This window comes from Pongo abelii, chromosome 12 (assembly GCF_028885655.2).
Source record: "Pongo abelii isolate AG06213 chromosome 12, NHGRI_mPonAbe1-v2.0_pri, whole genome shotgun sequence".
In the NCBI taxonomy this organism is placed as follows: domain Eukaryota; kingdom Metazoa; phylum Chordata; class Mammalia; order Primates; family Hominidae; genus Pongo; species Pongo abelii.
This window is the reverse complement of record NC_071997.2, coordinates 121057448-121076646: the sequence shown is the minus strand read 5'-3', so window position 1 is coordinate 121076646 and position 19199 is coordinate 121057448. Positions and strand designations below refer to the sequence as shown.

At 44.8% G+C, this 19199-nt stretch overlaps 1 protein-coding gene across 25 annotated transcripts in view; it reads left to right on the top strand.

The window, feature by feature from the left end:
• LPIN1 (lipin 1) overlaps window positions 1-15474 on the top strand; it is a 158874-nt gene extending 143400 nt beyond the window's left edge. For 17 of the 25 annotated variants that reach the window (XM_054548373.1, XM_054548371.1, XM_054548372.1 and 14 more), the window contains 3 exons: window positions 411-525; window positions 1686-1789; window positions 5898-8675. In XM_054548373.1, coding sequence (XP_054404348.1) covers window positions 411-525; window positions 1686-1789; window positions 5898-6057 — 379 coding nt within the window. In that variant the 3' untranslated portion in view covers window positions 6058-8675. Of the gene's footprint in view, window positions 1-410; window positions 526-1685; window positions 1790-5897; window positions 8676-13870; window positions 13937-14586; window positions 14691-14892 lie in introns of those variants that run through there. The other 8 variants (XR_010136364.1, XR_010136362.1, XR_010136358.1 and 5 more) reach the window with 5 other exon arrangements.
• The last annotated feature ends 3725 nt before the right edge of the window (window positions 15475-19199 follow it).

Here is a 19199-nt window from a genome sequence, read left to right as displayed (position 1 = left end):
TATATATATATTTTAGAATTTTTGCACTTACATTCACAAATTAGATTGGTTCACACTTTGCCCATACTTTTCTTCGTTAGGTTTTGTTTTTAAGGTTATGCTAGCCTCATTGAATTAATTTGGAGATGTTCCTTTTTGTTTTTATGCTCTGTCATTCTTTGTTCCCTGGATGACCAGGATAACTCTTGGTGAAATGGCTCATCCTTGGTGTTTTCTTTGTAGAAAGACTTGAAATTACGGGTTTACTTTCTATCTCCTGCTTTTCTGGGATGTCTCAGCTGCCTGACACACACTAAACTTTTGAAGATTTGAGTTTTCTTAGTGTTGTGGCAGCTTTGTCAGCTAAAAACAGTTTGATGCTAAAGGAAGCTTAGCCTCTCATGTTAATCTGTTATTTATTTGTTTAACAGAGAAGTGATTGAAAAGAAGCCAGAAAAGTTTAAAGTCCAGTGTTTGACAGACATCAAAAACCTGTTTTTCCCCAACACAGAACCCTTTTATGCTGCTTTTGGAAACCGACCGGCTGTAAGTAGTAGATTGGGTATAGAAGAACCCTTGAAATGACTGCCTTTTCTGGTTGCTGTCATCTGAAAGCCCTATCCGAGAACCATATGTAGAGTCAGATTCTTATCCTAGAAGCAGTAGCCTGGTGAAGAGCCACTTGCTCACATCTGAAGGCAAGGGGATTACAAATCATCTTATGGCCTCCAGGGTTCTTTGAAGGTTGGCAGATGGGTCAAAGCTTGAGATGTGGAACTTAAAACTCCAAATTTCAAATTACTCATTAAAGCAGTAAAGCAAGAACATTTAATCGGATTAGGTTCTTTCTACCAGAAGGGAACCGCAAAATCAGTCCTAACCATGATGGCGAATTCAGCATCTCACTTTTTTTTTGTTTGTTCTGTTTTTTCTTATTTATTTATTTATTTATTTATTTATTTATTTTATTATTATTATACTTTAAGTTTTAGGGTACATGTGCACAATGTGCAGGTTAGTTACATATGTATACATGTGCCATGTTGGTGTGCTGCACCCAGTAACTCGTCATTTAGCATTAGGTATATCTCCTAATGCTATCCCTCCCCACTCCCCCCACCCCACAACAGTCCCCAGAATGTGATGATCCCCTTCCTGTGTCCATGTGTTCTCATTGTTCAATTCCCACCTATGAGTGAGAACATGCAGTGTTTGGTTTTTTGTCCTTGCGATGGTTTACTGAGAATCACGTTTTAAGTGTCTAGTGTTGTCTCATATCATGAAAGAAGCGCTTTGAGATTTTGCACATATTGCCCACATTTACTGGAAAGCTAAGTATTCTAGAGAATGTAGTTGGGTACTAACTGCTCCATCAGAAAGTCCTACTTTTGAAAGTTATGAGAGATTTTCATGAAGTAGGAATATGGGTCAAAGAATAACCTGAAGGAATGTTAGAATTGTGGGGACGTGATAGGTTGTCTTTTCTTTAACTCAGTCCTTGAACAGATGAGGGAATTGAGGCCCAGAGAGCAAAACTAATTGAATAGTTTCCCATCAAAGGATATTCTTTCACTGCACCCCTTTGAGGTAGAGCTCTGGTTAATGAAAATTTGATATTTCATCAAATCAGAAATACCAGGGACTTGTTTTTACAATGAACTCTTTTTTTTCTAATGAACACTTTAAATCACCTTTATCAAATATAGGATGTGTATTCATACAAGCAAGTAGGAGTGTCTTTGAATAGAATATTTACCGTCAACCCTAAAGGAGAGCTGGTACAGGAACATGCAAAGACCAACATCTCTTCGTGAGTATTGTACACGTTTTATGTGATTATGATATCAGTACTATTATCTTAAAACGGTGCTTCCCAGTTTGCGGTGTACCTTTTCCCCTTTGCTGCCTATATGTTAATCTCTAATTCTTACAATGAAAAAATGTATTTTAACTCCTTGTATTTTGTCCAAAATATAATTTTTAGACAACTGGAATTAAATCAGATCCCTTCTGGGTCTAAAATTTAAACTCGTGGTTAGAGTCTGCTACAGAATGGAATTGAATGAAATTGAAAACTAGTAGTTTAGATTTGCCAAGTTAGGTTTGAAAGCCTAGAATGTGAATGAGAAATATAACCAAACTGAAATATGTGAAGCTATATTTAAAGATGAGGAACTGTATATCTCTTCACATACCAAATGTTTCTTACCAGAGACATTGCTGTGTAATTGTTAAGAATTCCCTTCATATTTTTGGTCAAAGCCCAGTTTTCCTGATTCGGTGGTCTAAATGGGATTACTCTTTCTAATGAGGCATCGTCATGTGCTCAGAATCACTCTTGACTTTATCCTGTCCCCCTCGGGTTCCTAACTTATTAGGATGGAGAGCATTTCCTCATTCCATGTTGTTGGGAAGTTGGCCCACTGGGTGACATCAGCCCAGGCCGACCCTTGTCTTCCTGCCTTGTCTATTTCAGAGACTACACCTCTTCTGGTCTGGTCTGTGCAGACCTGGAAAAGAGCCTCTGGCAGGCCAGGCACGGTGGCTCATGCCTGTAATCCCAGCACTTTGGGAGGCTGAGGCGGGCGGATCACCTGAGGTCGGGAGTTCGAGACCAGCCTGACCAACATGGAGAAACCCCGTCTCTCCTAAAAATAGAAAAATTAGCCGGGTGTGGTGGCGCATGCCTATAATCCCAGCTACTCCGGAGGCTGAGGCAGGAGAATCGCTTGAACTCGGGAGGCAAGGTTGCTGTGAGCCCAGATCGTGCCATTGCACTCCAGCCTGGGTGACAGAGCTAGACTCTGTCTCAAAAAACAAAAGAGCCTCTGGCCTTAGTGGCCCCAGAGAGCCTGAGGGGTTCCTCTTTATCTGGAAGAGTTAGACTGGAGAAGTTTGGTTCTAGGAGATTCCTATGGATTGGTTTTCTCCATGTAGCTCCTGTGGTTTTAGATAGAGAGATAAGTTCCCTCTAGGGCAGATTTTTACTTTCAAGATGGTCCTTATACTAGTTGGATTCTAATTGATTGTCAATAGGGCAGTTCTAGGCTAACAGGAGTCCTGGGGCTGCCCCACAAGACTCCTCTCACCCTGCAGTCATGCCAGTACCCAAGCAGTCCTCAAGGTTTGTGCAGAGAGAGGAGAGGATGGAGCCAAGGCCCTGTTCCCTCCTGCAGAAGGCGAGGCAGTGCCAGGCTGCTTCCTGATTGGCAGAAAAACAGCAGGAACTTGATTCCTTTCTTAACCCTTCCTTGCGGTTTCTGCCCCCTCCACTGTTCTAAGTGGCTGACTGTGACAATGTCTCGTTCCCGCTCCCCTCTCATTCCCCAGGCTGGAGAGGACCTAGTGGGTTTCTATTTAGGATCTGTGTTATAGTCTGTTTTCATGCTGTTAATAAAGACATGGATCCAAGGCTGGGTAATTTATATAGGAAAAAGGATTTAGGCCGGGCGCGATGGCTCATGCCTGTAATCCCAGCACTTTGGGAGGCCGAGGCAGGTGGATCACCTGAGGTCAGGAGTTCAAGACCAGCCTGACCAACATGGTGAAACCCCGTCTCTACTAGAAATGCAAAAAAAAAAAAAAAAAAAAAAAAAAGCCAGGCATGGCAGCTTGCCCCTGTAATCCGAGCTACTTGGAAGGCTAAGGCAGAAGAATCACTTGAACCCGGGAGGCGGAGGTTGCAGTGAGCCAAGATCACGCCACTGCCCTCCAGCCTGGGTGACAGAGTGAGACTCTGTCTAAAAGAAAAAAAAAAAAAAAAAAGGGGAGCCTCACGATCATGGTCAAAGGAGGTAAGGAGGATCAAGTCATGTCTTACATGGATGGCAGCAGGCAGAAAGAGAGCTTGTGCAGGGAAACTTCCCCTTATAAAACCATCAGATCTCATGCGACTTATTCACTATTATGGGAACAGCATGGGAAAGACCTGCCTCCATGATTCAGTTAACTTCCACTGAGTCCCTCCCACAACACGTGGGAATTCAAGATGAGATTTGGGTGGGGACACAGCCAAACCATATCAGGATCAAAAAGAACTTTCAACCAATGAGACACTGTCCAGGAATGGGAAAGTGGCAGGTCTTGCCATGAGGTGCACGGAAAGAGGGACTCCAGCATCTGAGAGGGTTTGGCTAGGTGGCCTCTGCAGTCATTGCATTGACTGAGGGTCTAGGGTTAAAATGCACTCCTCACCCATGGCTTGGCCTAGGGTGGAGCTCTGCAGACTCTACTCATTGCCAGGGGATGTTGACGTTTTACACCTGGACTGGAGGCGGGGTTGTTCCTGTGAGAGTAAATCTCCTCCCCCAGGAAGCTCACATTTCTCTGGCACTGAACTTGGTATAGCTATTTCTGAGCCAAGTAGATGCTTGTCATTCAGAACTGGGACAGTCATCTGAAATGTCTTCAGAGACTGGGGCCACACAGCGGGAGCAGCTCAGTTCTTTCTCCCTTTTGTTTGTGAGTGTCTGTGCTTACTGCCTGCTCAGGAGGAGCACTGTGTGTGGAGGTCGGTCTGGGGGAGGTGCACAGATGGAACTCGGCCTGGCCGCTCAGGGAGTGTGAGAGTGGGTTTGGTTCCAGTGCCCACCGCAACCTTGTAGTCAAGCCTGCAGAGAGGGGCCCTGCTGCCGCAGCCACAAACCTCAGACAAATAAGCCTTAAAGCCGGGAGGTATTTTAAAAATCTGTTTGTTTGAATCCCAAGGAAAGACATAACTCTTGGTTTTGTATTAGGAGACATCACTTTGCCATTTTATGCAAACACACTGTTTCTCAGAAGTCCTTTGGAGGCCCTTTATGAAATATACACACTCAGCCTCATTTAATGTATTATTTTATACCTCAGAACATGCACACTTCTGGAGTCTGGATTTTGAAAGTTCCTTTAGGTTCTTAGCAATTTGGAACTAGACACGGATCAGTGACTGTCAAGGAGGAATCTGGGGATGGCTGGCAGAGGGCTGGGTGTGCCAGAATCCCAGTTTGGAGGTGCCTGGAGGTCTGAACATGCATATTCAATATAGCAACTTTCTTTTCATAGTATAAGCCACAGAAACTAACATGGAACATATTTTTGGGCATGCAAATAAAAGAGAGCAAGAGAACGTTTTAGGAAGCATTGGGAAGCCCTGCTCTAATTCAGCTCCACAGACTATAAAGACGAAGAGCTCCGAGAGGGCAAGACAATTGTCCAAGGTTACAGCAAGCAGGAGAGCCCAGGTCTCTTGACCGTCATGCCTACCAGGACTTTTTTCTCTAAGATGTGTTGATAATTTGTCGTTTAGATACATTTGAGCACCCAGTATACATTATTTTAATGTTGCATATCTTATTTTATTTAATTATCCTTAAAACTGTGGCATAGTTTTTATTTTCCTCCCTTTACAGTGGAGGAAATTGGCTTACAGAGGTTATGCCATTTGCCCATGATCACGCAGCTAGTAAATGGCAGAGCTGAACATCAAATTAATGTCTCTTTAACCCCAGGACTGACCCAGGTCCTTTTCACTATGCAATGAAGCAATCTCTGTCTGGTGCTCCAAAGATGTGCCTTGTCTGTGATTCTTCCCCCGATGTCCCATATGTGACCCTTGCAGCAGTCGCTATCCCATGGCCATGCTGACTTCCTCCTGCCGTCTTTTGCTTGGCTGTATCCCCTTTACCTGTCCTTCAAGTGAAGTCAGGTCCCACCCACCTCTTCCCCAGAGCCTTCTCTGATGCCTCGTTTGCATACTCTTCATTTTTATCTCTCATTTTCAATTAATCGATAACAAATTATTCTAGAATGACTTCAGTCATGTCGATAAGTAGGCGGTCCGCTCCTTGAGGTTGTAGATCTCTCTTGACTTCTTCGTGCAGCCCTGGGTGCATAGCTGGTGTCACTCAGTGGCAGTGACAATGTCCCTTTCCTTCCAGGTATGTGAGACTCTGTGAAGTAGTCGACCACGTTTTCCCGTTGCTGAAAAGAAGCCATTCTTCAGACTTTCCCTGTTCGGATACCTTCAGTAACTTCACCTTTTGGAGAGAGCCACTGCCACCTTTTGAAAACCAGGACATTCATTCTGCCTCAGCGTAAAATGTCCCAAGCAGTCTCTTGCCAGCAGTGCAGAGCCTGGTTGTCACCCATTAAAGGATAGGTCTCCCTGGAGTGCACAGCTCCACCTGGGAGCCTGGCGCGTCATGATTGGCCTGACAGCAGAGAGAATTGAGAAGCATTTCTCCCCTGCCCCACCCCGGGGCTGACATTTCTAAGCAAGATAGGAAGGGAGCACTTTCTAGGTGAGGAGTTGGTCGCATTTGTACCGTGAAAAGCATTCCTCAGTTGTGGCTTAATGCCAGTTACGACGCTGCCTTTCCGGCCTGCTCCAGCAAGTAGCTGTTGGTTCATGTGCAGTCTGGGGCTGTGAAACCTAGGCAGAAGGTGGCTGTCTGAGGGCTGTCCCCTCCTAGGACAGGGTCAATCAAGGAATGCCAGATGTGCACGGTTTTTGGCAAAGTAGGGGGCACATTTCCATTATAGCAATGTTAGTGCCACCACCTTCTGAACACAGTGGGGAGGGCTGTGAAGGCTCATGTGACCTGGATCTGAGGTCTCTGCTAGAAATCCAGACGTCACCGGGTCCAGGCCTGGCCTCAGACTTGGCCTTTTGGATGGGCCCCTTACAGTATTTGCTGACTAGTCTCATTTTTAGGTGATAAGTTTTTCTTTAATTCCTTTGGTTAAAGATAGTCTATTTAATTGGCATATCTCCCCCCAGTTTTTGTGGCTCAAGGCTGGAATATTTATGCCTTAATGTATCTATGGCAGACATTTTATTGAGGATGCGCTTTATCTAGCTCATGGTAACTTTGCAACGCCTTAGATTAAAATGATAGTAAATATTACTAAGGCAGTATTTTGAGTGAGTTTGACACTGCCCGCTTCCTTCCATCCAGCAAGGTGGTGCTGACCATGTGGTCTTGGGCGCACTTATGCCAAATGATAATGATATTGACTTCTACTGGGAGCTCTCCGAAGAAACTGGTTGGTTTTAAGAAAATAGTTTCAAGAAGTTAAACTATATTCTTTTAGATATTATTTATTGTTTTACTCTGATTAGGTTACTGTGCTAGGCATTTTAGTCATATTCTTTCTATACCACTGTCATTAATATATTAAAAAGATATATGTGTTAGACTATCCAAAGGGCCTTACTCTCTCATTCTCATAGACTGACCTTCTTTTGGAATTTATGAGTCATTTATTTTCCTTAGTTTTTTCCACTCAAATTAAGGGCAAGTGAAAAAGTAATAATTTGAGTGGCATTCTTTAAGCTGACAGAATGTGATTCTTTCACTTATTACACTGGCTTGTGGACAGAACAATTTGAAAAGTGAAAGAATTATTTTGGTAAAAGATTTTGCTTTATTTTTTGAAGCATTATTTTTTTAAAGAGTGTTTTACTCCAACGATTGAAACATTTTCCTATTTAAATTTCATTGTTAGAATCACAGGAGGCAAAAAATGGAACAGTTGAATGAAATTTTACTCTTTCTGTGAAAGAAAATCCACAGAGTTGTTGCCTCCGTTGTAGTTGGTGGGCCCTGTTAGCATCGGATGCCTTTGCCAGATGGTTTATGTGGACACACAAAGGCAAACATAGATCTGCCATCGATTGCAGATTTCTCTAGAAACACGGATGTGCATGTGCAGATTCCCTTTTGGAGGTATTAAAAATAATTAAAAATAGTCCTGCCTGAGGTTGCAGTGAGCCGAGCTTGCACTACTGCACTCCAGCCTGGGTGACAGAGTGAGGCTCTATGTCAAAAAAGAAGAAAAAATAGTCCTGCCTTAACTAACTCCTCTGCGCTTGTTCACTAGTAACCTAAAGAGGCTATATTCATTCTTTATGCAATGAGGGTATTTTTGAGTGAATTTTAGCTGCTCTGAACTAAGTATAAGCTCATGGGCCTGCAAAAGTTCACACAGTTTCTCCTTTGCACCCGGGAGGAACTTTGGCTGCGAGAATGGGGAGGTGTATCCCTCATGCAGTTCGCATCCGGGCAGCCCTCTGCAGTAGCACACTCTGCAGGTGGAGTTTTCAGAGGATGCAATTTTGGACCCCGAATTTTGATGTACCTTAAACTTCCACATCACTGCACCCTGAAACAGAGCATGCTTTCCAGAAAGTCACACTCTCAGATCTGTGTCAAGTTAATGTGAGCCCTGGCAAGGCTGGCATATTAACATCCGCCTTCTGGCTTCTGAAAGTGAGATTTGTATATGGGCTGCACTCACGCATATATGAGTTGGTTTATCTTTGTGTACATGACTATAACCCAGTGATGTTGAGGTCATGTGCTGGAATGCTGTATTTGGACCACACGTTTCAAAGTTGCCCTATGGAAAAGAATCCCACTTAGTGACAAGTCATCAAATGTTTGTCACATGTGATGAAGAAAAATATGTATACTTGGCATAGAGAAAAATATATACCTGGTACATTGGAGAAAAATAATTACACTTTCAAAGAGAATTCCCTTTGCAATTTTATGTTTGGATCACCACTGTAAGCACATTTTATTTACATTTGATCTGTATTTGTATATGCTGGTGCAATGATAAAAATCACTGTAATACTTTATTGTGTTGTACTGGATGCAAAGCTAGAAAATATTGCAATAAATGAGACCGATGAAAGACTTCTCTGAAAATCAGGTGTGTGAATTTTAAATAGTTTTTGGTAAGTTACTAAGTTGTTGCTTTTTCTGGGGTGTGTTATCAAGCATATTCTAAAAAAAATCTTCAGGCTATGAATTGTTCACTATTTGGAATAAATGTTTTTCCTGATGTTTTAAATTTAAATGGGTAAAAGACCAACCTTCTCTATGCACTTGGGAAGGATGGGAGGGGTGAAGAAAGAGAGGAGAAGGCTGTACCCGGGATCCCTCCCTGCCCTGGTGGGATGATTCAGGAGTAGGGAGGTTTCAATCAAGTGAATTTCATGAAGTGCCTCCCAGGGCCTGGCCTAGAATCGGTGTTTAGCACATGGGGGTTCCCCAGCCTCACATCTGCTGTCCTCATTTTTTCGACTCTTCTCTGTGGTAAACCTCAGATTCATTTTTCATTTTGAATGAATCAAAATCCTTGACTAGTGCAGTCATATAAGCTGAAAACTGTCATAATTCCTATTGATTTTACATGTCAGCATGGCTGGAGGCTTCCTATTGGTTTACCTGCATCAGCCTAAGCGTTTTTGGAATAAATGGAAAAGTATTAGCCCCCTAAAATGCAACATAGCTGGCCAAGATACTAGGCCGAATTCCTAATGAAGCCCAAATCCAAACAGTTCATCTCTAGGTGCCTGTAGAATTAATGCTTTTGTATCTTAAAAAACAAAACCTTCTAATTTTGTTGAACACCATCACGGATTTGTTCCAACTCAGACTTCAGTGCGCGGGCTCTTTTATCTATAAAATAAAAATTTGTCTAGACTATTGTCTTTGGCCTGTGGATTCCCACGTGCTGGCGGAGCTCTGGAGGCAGCTCTCATGTGTTCAGGGGAAACGAGCTCGGGGGCTTGGATTTCCCCAGCGTCTCAGCTGTGATCGCCTGAATGTTTAAAAGGCTTTACAGCTTGGTTCTCAAACACTGATACATCAGCACTCTTGCATCGGAAGCCGAGGAAGGTTGACGATGGGGCCATTGACCATCAGCATCGGACCCCAGAGTGCTCTTTCCAGGAAAAGGGAATGCACGTGGCCCTACTACAGCCCTAGAACAGGGGAACTGTCCTGGAGGAAAGTTAAGTCGGCCCCTTCTTAAAAAATTAAAAAACTGGCTCCTAAAGGCTGGGCGTGGTGGCTCACGCCTGTAATCTCAGCACTTTGGAAGGCCAAGGCAGGCGGATCATCTGAGGCCCAGGAGTTTGAGACCAGCCTGGTCAAACATGGTGAAACCCCGTCTCTACTAAAAAAAAATATAAAAATTAGCTGGGCGTGGTGGCATGTGCCTGTGATCCCAGCTACTCAGGAGGCTGAGGCAGGAGAATCACTTGAACCCGGGAGGTGGAGGTTGCAGTGAGCTGAGATCACACCACTGCACTCCAGCCTGGGCAACAAGAGTGAAACGGTCTCAAAAACAAAACAAAAAACTGGCTCCTAGAATAGAAACTTGGTGTGGCCTAATCCACTGCTCCAGGAGAGGTTTGTCCATCTCCACTCACATTCGTCTGCCTCTGCTCTTTATTACTTAAAGACTATTTTATTATTATTTTTTGGGGGAGACAGGGTCTTGCTCTGTTGCCCAGACTGGAGTGCAGTGGTGCAATCATAGCTCACTGTAACGTTGAACTCCTGGGCTCAGGTGATCCCCCGGCTCAGCCTTCAAGTAGCTAGGACCACAGGCACATGCCACCACACCTGGCTAATTTCTGACCACTCCCCTTTGTATTTTATATTTTGTCTTCAGACCTAGTTGGGGGCAGTGCTGTGCCCCATCTCTGCCTTATACTAAGAGAAAGTGGTGAAAATGTCAGTAGGTTTTCTGCCTTTCTGCTTCCAACCCCTTTTTGAAACTCCTGCTGTATCAAAGGTGGTGATCAGTGTCACTTCTATTGCAAGCCAGGCAGGGAGCTTGGTACCTGAGGGAAACCAGAACATGAACAGACAGAAGCTGACCCTGGAAGTCAACAGGCCCAACTGGCCACCGGGGGGCACAATCGCTTTTGGTTTGGCAGCACAGCCTTTAAAAAAAAAAGTCCCCGCTTTGACAAAGGCCTCTTCCCGGTTAGTGCTGGCCTTGGAGACCAGCCAGGCTGTGGATCCGACTTGTGGGCAGAGGGGGGAGTTCCTCAAGGGGACTGTTTTGGTACCAACGTGCCTGCAGTTGGCACAGCCCAAGGTCAACAACACTAACTGGCTGGAAAGGGCGCTGTATGGCTGTGTTTGTTCAGGTCTAAAAACCATTTAGATCTGCAGTTCTCAAAGCCTAGTCTGCAGTTCCAGCACTAGGTAACTTGTTAGAAATGCAAATGCTTGGGCCCTTACCCTAGACGTGCTGAATCTCACCGTGGGCCTGGGGCCGGGTTATCTGTTTTAAGAAGTCCTTCAGGGGATTCTGCCTCACGTACAAGTTGGAGAAGCAGGGTTTAGATGATGCAGTGGAGGCCCTGCATCCTGCTCCCGGGTAGCCTCTTCAGTATTGCTCAGCTCACATCTGACTTCAATTTGGCCTGGCCAGAGCAATGCTCACTGCCCAGAGCTCACAAAGATCTGCCCCAGGAGGGAAGCCGCTGGAAAGATTGTCTTCCCCCGGCCACTCCTGAAAAGGAGCTTGGAAACCCAGTACAGGTGCTTGCTTGAGTCACAAGGTGTCATTGTGATCCTTTGCACCACGGCTTCCAGCCTGAGACACCTTCCCAGGGATGTGGGCCAGCCCAGGCTGGGAGGGGATTCCAGGCCGTGCAGTGTGAGTGTGTGTGTGTGAGTGTGTGTGTGTGTGTGTGTGTGTGTGGCGGAGTTTGGAAGGGGTGTGCCTGTGAAGGAGCAGGCCTGGGCTGTGCCCAGATTGCTAATGGCTCCCTTCCTCCCCCAAATTGTTGGAGCCTGGAGGTGCCTGTCCTGATGCCAGCGATCTTTTCGTTGGTGCAGGAAGTCCATTCAGCCCTGCATTGCTTTTAATGAGTTTTGCAAGCAAGTGGCCTCTTCCTGTGACTCATTCTGCCTTTTGTGCACCGGAGATTGTGGTTTTAAGTTTCACTTTGGAAAGTAACCACCACTTCTGCTGCTTTCTCCCTGTTGGAATCTGAACAAGTTACATTCATTTTGCAACAAAGAAATGTAAATGTAGGAGCCGCCAGTCATATTTCTGCTCTGATTGTAAAAACATCCTTTTCCGAGATGGTTGACAGAGCCAAGCTAAGAAGAAATGGTTTATATTTTCAAGTAACACATTCATTTGGGAACTCCATATTTCCCGCTCCCCCCACCCACCAAGTTTGGTTTTGTTCTTTGTCTTATTGATTCATATTTCAGGGAGATCCTAAAAAATAAACAGTGCTTGTTGGTTGAGTGAGGCGGTTAACCTCTAGTTTATTGAAAGAGACTTCATTCTGGACAAAAGTTTGTGTTTTTCCTTCGTGCAGTACACAGAGGATGACCATAAGGATAATTTCTTGTACAGTAAAATGTTTTTCCTTCGGACCTTCCACACAAATCCGCTTATGGTATCCGAATAGATGAATTTCTTAGGATTAGCGAGTATATGTTAAGTGGACAAATATTATACAATATTTTTCCTCAAATTTAAATAATGTAGGCATATTTAAAATGTTAGTGTCAAACTAAATTTTTTATATAACTTTATTTAAATATGTACAAACATTATCTTATAGCATTATAAAACCAAAATGCTTTTAAGTACAGATAAAACTGTAGTGCTAATCAGCTGGACACGGTGGTTCATGCCCAGCATGAACTCTCAGCACTTTGGGAGGCCGAGGTGGGTGGATCCCTTGAGATCAGGAGTTTGAGACCAGCCTGGCCAACATGGTGAAACCTTGTCTCTACCCAAAATACAAAAATTAGCCAGGCGTGGTGCCACGTGCCTGTAATCCCAGCTACTTGGGAGGCTGAGGCAGGAGAATTGCTTGAACCCGGGAGGCAGAGGTTGCAGTGAGCCAAGATTGCGCCACTGCACTCCCTCCTGGGCAACAGAGTGAGACTGTGTCTCAAAAACAAAAACCAAAACAAAACTACAGTGCTAATAGAGTTCAAATTAATATTAATGGTACATGGTGGAAAGTGCTGATGTATTGAAGCTAGTGAAATGATGTTGGATTTGGGCTTATAATAGATGTATCTGTGCTTTTTGTTTCATTTGTCAGCTTGATTCTTCTGACTTGAGCACAGTGGACCACCATTAAAATCATCATTATAACACTGACTTCTGCAAAATGCGGTAGTGAAAAAGTTCTTATTCCATACTGACATCTACATTGACTGTCAGTGAACTGTTGTGAACTTTTACACCAAGGATGGGATCTCCTTGATCCATTGCCTCACAGGACAAATGTGGCACTGACTTGGATTTGGGGACTTTAAAGTTCAGCCAGACTTCATTGTCCTGATTTTCTCTTTTTGAAGTGCTGTAAAGCCTTGGTTTGGAGGTTACATGATCATTTCGCTTACTCAAATCCTTGGCACACTTAGGGATGTAAATGGAGCGGTTCTGCACTCCGATCCATCCTTGGGCAAAGGCTCAGCGGTCTCATGGGGGAGTAGAGCTGCTCCTTCCATGGGGAGGAGAGAGGAGCAGGTGAAGATACCTGCAGGAAGCCACTTCCAGACCTGCATGTGCTCTGCCGCCCTCCAAATCACATGGAGAGGCTGGGTGTCTAAAGGAATGGGTGGGTAATCCTATTTTTAGAGAGCCAAAGCAATTTTACAACTTCTCATAATGGTTTTGCTTGCTTTGGGAGCAAGCTGGTGGATGCGTAGGTGATAACGTTTGGATGGATTTTTGGGGGCCCTGGGATGGGAAGCAGCTTTCTTTGGGGATCAGGGACACTGGTCTGGGTACCTCTCATTCCCACAGGCACCTTCTGTTGCAGGAACAGGGTCAGGGTGTGAGGTAGTTAAGCAGTCTCAAAAGCATAAGGTCTGACCTGATTCATGAAGTGCCTGGAGAAAAGATGAGGGAAGGGATATTAGCATGACACCTCCAGATGAGTGGGATGGGGGCAGGGGTGGCCTTATGCACCCACCTCTCCACCCCTGAGACACCAGGCTGCTCAGAAAGCACTACCCCTTGGGGATTCCGGAGATGCCCTTGACATCCACGGGAGGAGGAAGACTTTGACCTTGACTTGACTTTGGCTCAGAGGAGGCCTGGCTTTTTCTTTCCACAGCAGCAGCAGCACCTGGCAGTCTGCATCGTTTCGCCACAGTGTGAAACCATTGGCTGATGTATAAAGGTGAATTTCAGACCCAGGGGGTAGTCTAGGGTGTCCACGTACAATATATGAAAATGTGAGCTTTAAAAAGGGCAAACATTAAAATTGAGATGTCCTGTGTGTGCCTGGTAGTAGGTAGTATCTCACTATGCTTGTGGATAACACATGGTTTTTTGAGGGCACTCATAACTGGTTGATGTGCTTGTTCTTATGCTCATTGAAGCAAATCCTCTAGGGACTTCTCTCAACTGGCACAACAGTAGATGGCCTTTACAGTAATGCACGTTTGAACATCTGATCTGGCTGATAGCTTGCACATTCTTTTTTTTTTTTTTTTTATTGAGATGGAGTGTTGCTCTGTGCCGTCACCCAGGCTGTAATGCAGTGGCATGATCTTGGCTCACTGCAACCTCCGCCTCCCGGGTTCAAGTGATTCTCCTGTCTCAGCCTCCCGAATAGCTGGGACTACACATGTGAGCTGCCGTGCCCAGCTAATTTTTGTATTTTTAGTAGAGATGGGGTTTCACCATATTAGCCAGGCTGGTCTCGAACTCCTGACCTCATGATCCACCCGTCTCAGCCTCCCAAAGTGCTGGGATTACTGGGGTGAGCCACCACGCCTGGCCCAGCTTGCACATTCTTTAGCTCATTGGTCACCCTCCTCTCCCCAGTGGAAGCCCCATGTACCTCTCAAGGCCCAGCTTCAGCCTCACCTTCCCTGTGGTCTCCTTCAAGCAGACCCATACAAAGCTCTCTGTGCTTTGGAAACTGCCAGGTAAGACACAATTGTTTAGTTTATTATCATTTCTATTTCCAAATCACTGTTTACAGTCATTAACTTCATTTTATTGAGGGGAAAATTGAAATTCAGAGACTTTTGTCTAAGGTCCTCCAACTAGTAAAAGGCAGAACTAGGATTAAAGTCTCCAAATCCAGAATGATCAGAGAGTCATCAGGCTCTGTTTCATTGTTTCTAGTGAGGTGAAGTGGGGAAGCATCAGAGCGACAGCCACGTTGTATGCCTGCTGCACGAGCCAGACCGCAGGACAACACTCAAAGAGAGGCACCAACATCCCTGGCTGAGCTGATGATGATGAGAGGCCACAGAGCCATGAAAATGACTTGGAGCAGCCTCCGTGTATTCCTCAGGGTTGAATCATTGTGTGCACCACAGAGCATTTGCTTTGTAAAAAAGCTAACACTGTGAAAAATGGGGTAGGCACTTCCTGTTTTGACCAGGAACAAACGCGAACCAGACCCTGCTCCTCTCACCAGGCAGAGCTTGCTCTTTCAATTCAGAGATATCTTCAAGGACCCAATTATGCTGTGGTGCGGAATGGAGCATATATGTAACTGAGGTTCCTGCCAAAGACACCATATCCTGGCTGAATGGCAAGATTGGCCAGGACACCAGGAAACTGAGACTGATTGGACACACAAGAGTGTGAGCTGGTGAGACAGTGGGACACAGGACTAAGCAAATTATGTTTCTCTTCTGCCTTCTGTTCTTTGTCACTAATGTAACAATAGAGTAATAATACAAAGGAGTGACACGTTCAGTTGCTGAATTCCTGATGTATTATATCCTGGTGGAAATGTTCACTGGGGTGGGGCTTCCTGTGTATGTCGGGGGCAGGGACAGAGAGTTTGGAGACCCTGAACCTCAGGAGATCTGGGAGAGATAGCTGCTTGTCCTCTGAAGAGTTCTGCTTTCCTTGCATATTGTAGAGTAGTGGCTGAAAAGCAGCTGCCTAGCAGGGGCTGTATTTTCCAGCCCCCACCCCCATATTAGGTGGGGTCATGTCACTCCATCTTGCCAATGGGAACACGAGCAGCAGTGACCTGAATCACTTCTGGGCCAAGGTAGTTAAAAAGCAGGTGCACCTTTGTCACCTTCTCTGTCTCTGTCCATCAACTAGAAGCAAAGATCTCTAAGGAAGGAACCTGGTTCCCTGAGTCACTCTGTGGAAGGTAGCCTGCCAAGTACTAAAATGGACTTTGTGTGAGTGAGAAGTAAACTTCCAGCATGGTGAAGACTCCAGAATGTCTTTCAGATACTTTTTGCATGCTAAGACAGTTTGGGTACTTAAGATTAATGACTAAAGCAGTGAACAAAACAACGAAATCCCTGTCCTCACGGTGCTTGCAGTCTGCATGACGGACATAGAAACCAATAACATGTCCAGTGGTAATAAGGTCTGCAAATAAAAAAGGAGCAGGGGAGAGAGGAAAGTGGAGCGATGGAAAGGCACCATTTCCCAGAGAACGAAGCAAGGGGTCCATCCCTCTACTGCAGTGACATTAGAGCTGGGGGCAGGGGGTGAGGAGATGAGGGGCCAGCATGGCTAGAGCTTAGGTGGTGGAGGTAGCAGGAGCCCAATTGTGAAGGGCCTTGCAGACAACTGTAAGGGGAAAACTGAGAGGAGCTGAACTTGGGGAGAAAATCAAGTTTTCTTTGGACGTGTAGGTTTGAAAGAATGATTAGACATCCAAGAAGAGAAGTCAAGTGGGCAATGGATATGCCACTCTGATTTTCATGGGCAAACTCAGGACTGACAGTGGACATTTGGGCATGATTAGTACACAGATGGTGACGAAAGCCACAGGGCAGGATGAACCCAGGGACAGACTGAAGGGAGTAGAGAAAATCCAAGGTCCAAGGACTGTCCAGGTGTCCCTCCCAAGAGGAGGCCTTCCCTACCCTGATAACACCCATCACTTTTACCCCCAGGTAGACCAGACCCTCCCTGCCTGGCACCCTCACAAGACACTGACATTCTATCACTGCACCTGCCCCACTTTTGCACATGATTTCTTCAATGTCTGTCTCCATCCAGGCATAAGCTCCTAGATCCCCTAATGCTTGGCATTGCATCATCCATATAGTAGGCACCGCAATGACTTTTTCTTTCTTCCAGGGCTTTATTGTTAAGTATCATTCTGAAGTACAAAACACCACTCAGACAGACATAATGGTGACTGTTGCATCAATGCCCACTCCAGGCACTCTTCAAATTGGCCACCAGATGGAATAAGAGGGATTGTCCTTGGAGAATCTGACTAGTGAGAAAACATTATAGAGTGGAGAAGAGAGCAGGCAAGAGCTGTGTCTATTGCCCCTGCTGGTCAATTTCTCTTTCCCCTTTTCCACCTCTTTCCCCCTTGCCTCGCTTTTTGTCCTTCCTTTCTTTCTTTCTCCCTTTATTTTGCTGGCTTTTTATAGTTTTCAGTCTACTGGTTTTTTGAAACCAAAATAACATATTCACATAGTTTTAAAAGTTGAAGATTTTTACCAGAAGACACACAAAATCCACATGGCTGGTCCTACTTGCTCCCCTCCCCCACACCCCTCCTGATTCTCCTGTTTATTCTGGAATTTACTTTCCCCTGTTTATTCTGGAATTTACTTTGATATTTTTAAGTAAAATGAACATACTACAATATTTTGATTAATGAAATTTAGGCATTCCTTATTGACTTATGATGCCAGATGAAGTTTTTGTCTTTCATATGTGCTTTTTCCCATCCCTAAGCCTTGTAGTATAAAAATATCATGTTTTTTTTTATTTCTATAACTTTTGGCCTTTCCTGGAGTTAAAATGCTCCATTTTTTATGGCTCATTATTTTTTCAAATTATTACTAACTCCTTCCTCACCCCCCAAAAAATGTTATGGGAAAAAAATCTCTGTAATATTTTCCACATTGTTAAATATATGTCTCCTTTTTTCTTCCTGGAAACCCTCCCACTGAAGTGTTCTCCCCGCACGTTCCAGTCTAACAGGGCTGCTCTCACTCCCAACAAGCCATCAATCTGGAGTCTTCTCTGCTTTTCTCCTTAATTGGAGGCCCTGTCTCCAAGATCCCAAATGGATTGTTCTTAATTTTTTTTTTGTGGTATCCATCTCTAATTTTATGAGTCTACCCTTCAGTCTACCCTTCTGAAGACATTAGTTATAGTGTCTGTGAAATTTTCTTCTGTTTCCTGAATTATCTCAATAATAATAGTAACTCCTCAAATTTTGCTCATTTGCTTTGGTTTCTATTGGCGACTTCCCTCAAGTGTCTGGTAATACTTTATATCTGTTTATATGTAAGAGAGATGCACTAAAAAGTTGTGGGGTTAGGAGGTGCCTGTGCAGGATGGCAGGTGTCTGCGTCTATCTGTGGGTGGGTGTGGGTATATGAGTGTGGGTCTGTGTCTGTGGGGTGTATATGGGTGTGTGTGTGGGTGTTTGTGTTGTGAACATGGGGGGTGTGGGTGTGTCTTTGTGGGGTGTGCAGGTCCTGTCAGCCATGGGCTCTGCTACAGGTAGTCTGCATGTCCCCCCAACATCAGCACCTGCAGCTTTCCTCTCTGGGGTGGTTTGGTCTCTGCAGAGAGGCTGCCTGGCCTCATGGCGGGAAGTGGAGCTTGTGGTGAACTGCCTGTCACATGCCACAGTTGGACCAAGGAAGCAGCCGGGGAGCCCTACTGCTCACTGTGCAAGTGCCTCCAATGCCCACTTTTAGTCTAGCACCTTGTCCTGCCTCTTCTCCCCAACTCCAGGACAATGCACCTGTCATTAGCCACTCCAATGCGTATATCTCAATATCCCACTCTCTACAGAATCATTCCCATCATCATACAGATGTGCTGTGATGTGTCCCATTAGTGTAAAACCAGCCCCAACTCATATTGCTCTCCATGACCACCCATTTCTCTGCTTCCCTTTACGGCTAAATTCTTGGAAGAGATGACTATATAGTCTGCCCTTCCAATCCATGGGTTTGATATCTGTGGATTCAACCAAGCATGGGTCAAAAATATTTGGGAAAAAAACTGTCTTTACTGAACACATACAGACTTGTTTTCTTATCATGATTTCCTAACCCATAGAGTATAGCAACTATTAACATGGCATTTACATTGTATTAGGCATTATATGCAATCTAGGGATTATTGAAAGTACACAGAAGATGTGCATAGGTTGCATAAAGATACTATGCCATTTTATATCAGGGGCTTGACATCCATGAATTTGAGATCCACAGGGGTCCCGAAACCAATCCACCGTGGACACCAGAAGTTGACTGTCCTTGCTTTTTCCCCTTCCTCCCTTTCCTTCACTCTCGCACCCACTCCAAGCTGACCTTTGGCCCCCACTCCACGGTATCCACTCAATGTCTTCAATGAACTCCAAGGGACAGAGCCAAGCAGTTTAGTTTCCATCTTTCTTGGCCCAACAGTCAGGGAGGAATTTGGTTATGATTTGTCTCTTGCTCCTTCCTCAAAGTCTGGAAGAC